This window comes from Propithecus coquereli, unplaced genomic scaffold (assembly GCF_000956105.1).
Source record: "Propithecus coquereli isolate 6110/MARCELLA unplaced genomic scaffold, Pcoq_1.0 Scaffold152, whole genome shotgun sequence".
Lineage (NCBI taxonomy): Eukaryota > Metazoa > Chordata > Mammalia > Primates > Indriidae > Propithecus > Propithecus coquereli.
In genome coordinates this window covers 1,805,582-1,806,834 of record NW_012139636.1, presented here as the reverse complement: position 1 = coordinate 1,806,834, position 1,253 = coordinate 1,805,582, and the positions used below count along the sequence as shown (strand labels likewise).

Sequence of the window (1,253 nt, the reverse complement as noted above, 5' to 3'; positions counted from 1 at the left end):
AAAGTTGCTGGCATATTTATGTTTACAAATTTTCCTGTTAGAATTTGTTCCTTTTTTCCAAACATTTTGAGAAAAAATACATTTTTCTGCTCAGTAAATTTCTCAACCTTAAAACAAGATGACATCCTAGAACTAGGCTCAGACTTCATGTCGAAGCTCTTGGTTTTCTCTGGACTACTTTCCTTTTTGCCTCCTGCAGGTGCCTTGCAGAGGGGCTCACGCCTCTGCTGCTGGACATGGTCAGGAGCCAGAGGACATTTAAAACACCCCCTGGGAATACTTGCTCCAGTGGATTGCATTTGATTGCCCTCTTGCCCTTGGTTGCTATCTTATTTGTTGCTCTCTTATTTTAATTCTGCTTATTTTTTACTCCTATGGATATTGTAGACACCTGTAAAATTTTACTCTATTAGGTAATAATTCATTTTAGTAAATATCCTTACATAATTTGAGATGATAGACAAATGTTTTATAATATGCCCCTTAATGAGATAGATATTTCTCATTAGCTACTCATATTTCTTATGGTGTTCAGAATAAGTAAGCAATCATTTTTATGCTGTATATTGCCTTGCCTTTCCAGTGAAGAAGAACTATTGTATCTGAGTTTCATTGAAGATGTGACCAATGAAATTTTGAAACTTGGTTTATTTTCAAACAGGTTAGATTTTTAAAATTGTGTTATGACAATTGAGTACATTAAATATTCTTCATATGATACTAACTTTTCAAAGTTATTTCTACATATTAGGAAATGAAAAATATTGCTTTTTGGAATCATAGACCTATAATTGATAGCAAGTCGTAAACAATGTTTAATTCATACTCTAGGGAAAATTCACAGTTTAGGGGACTTATAGGAAGGAATAGAGATTTTACTCATTTAAGTATTATTACATCTCTTGGTTATAATAGACTAGTACAATAAAATTTTTTGCTTTTTATTTACAAAACTCCATAATTCCATTTTATTTTCTGAAACTGTATGAGAATCAAAAGCAAGCATTTTTGTTACATTTGTTACTAGTATTAGATCTAGTAAAATGAGGACAAATTAAAAACTATGTTTGCACACTGTAAGTAAAATGGAAAGTTTGCAAAACCAGATTAGATATTGCATATTTTAGGGCAACTATGTGTCCTGAATCTAGCTTGAATGTTTATGTTAAAATTCATTGTCAGGCAATATTTGCCGTAATAAAAAAAATTTTAGTAAAATTTACTGGGCACTAGGCTCCACTTTGTTATGTAGC

General features: G+C 31.5%; 1 protein-coding gene across 1 annotated transcript in view; it reads left to right on the top strand.

Moving 5' to 3' along the window:
* The window catches only part of SPATA7 (spermatogenesis associated 7), a 26,764-nt gene that overhangs the window by 23,232 nt on the left and 2,279 nt on the right, over nucleotides 1-1,253 (top strand). Inside the window, exons 6-7 of the mRNA XM_012640400.1 lie at nucleotides 584-661; nucleotides 1,128-1,194. Of these exons, the coding sequence (XP_012495854.1) occupies nucleotides 584-661; nucleotides 1,128-1,194 (145 nt within the window). The remainder of the gene's footprint in view (nucleotides 1-583; nucleotides 662-1,127; nucleotides 1,195-1,253) is intronic.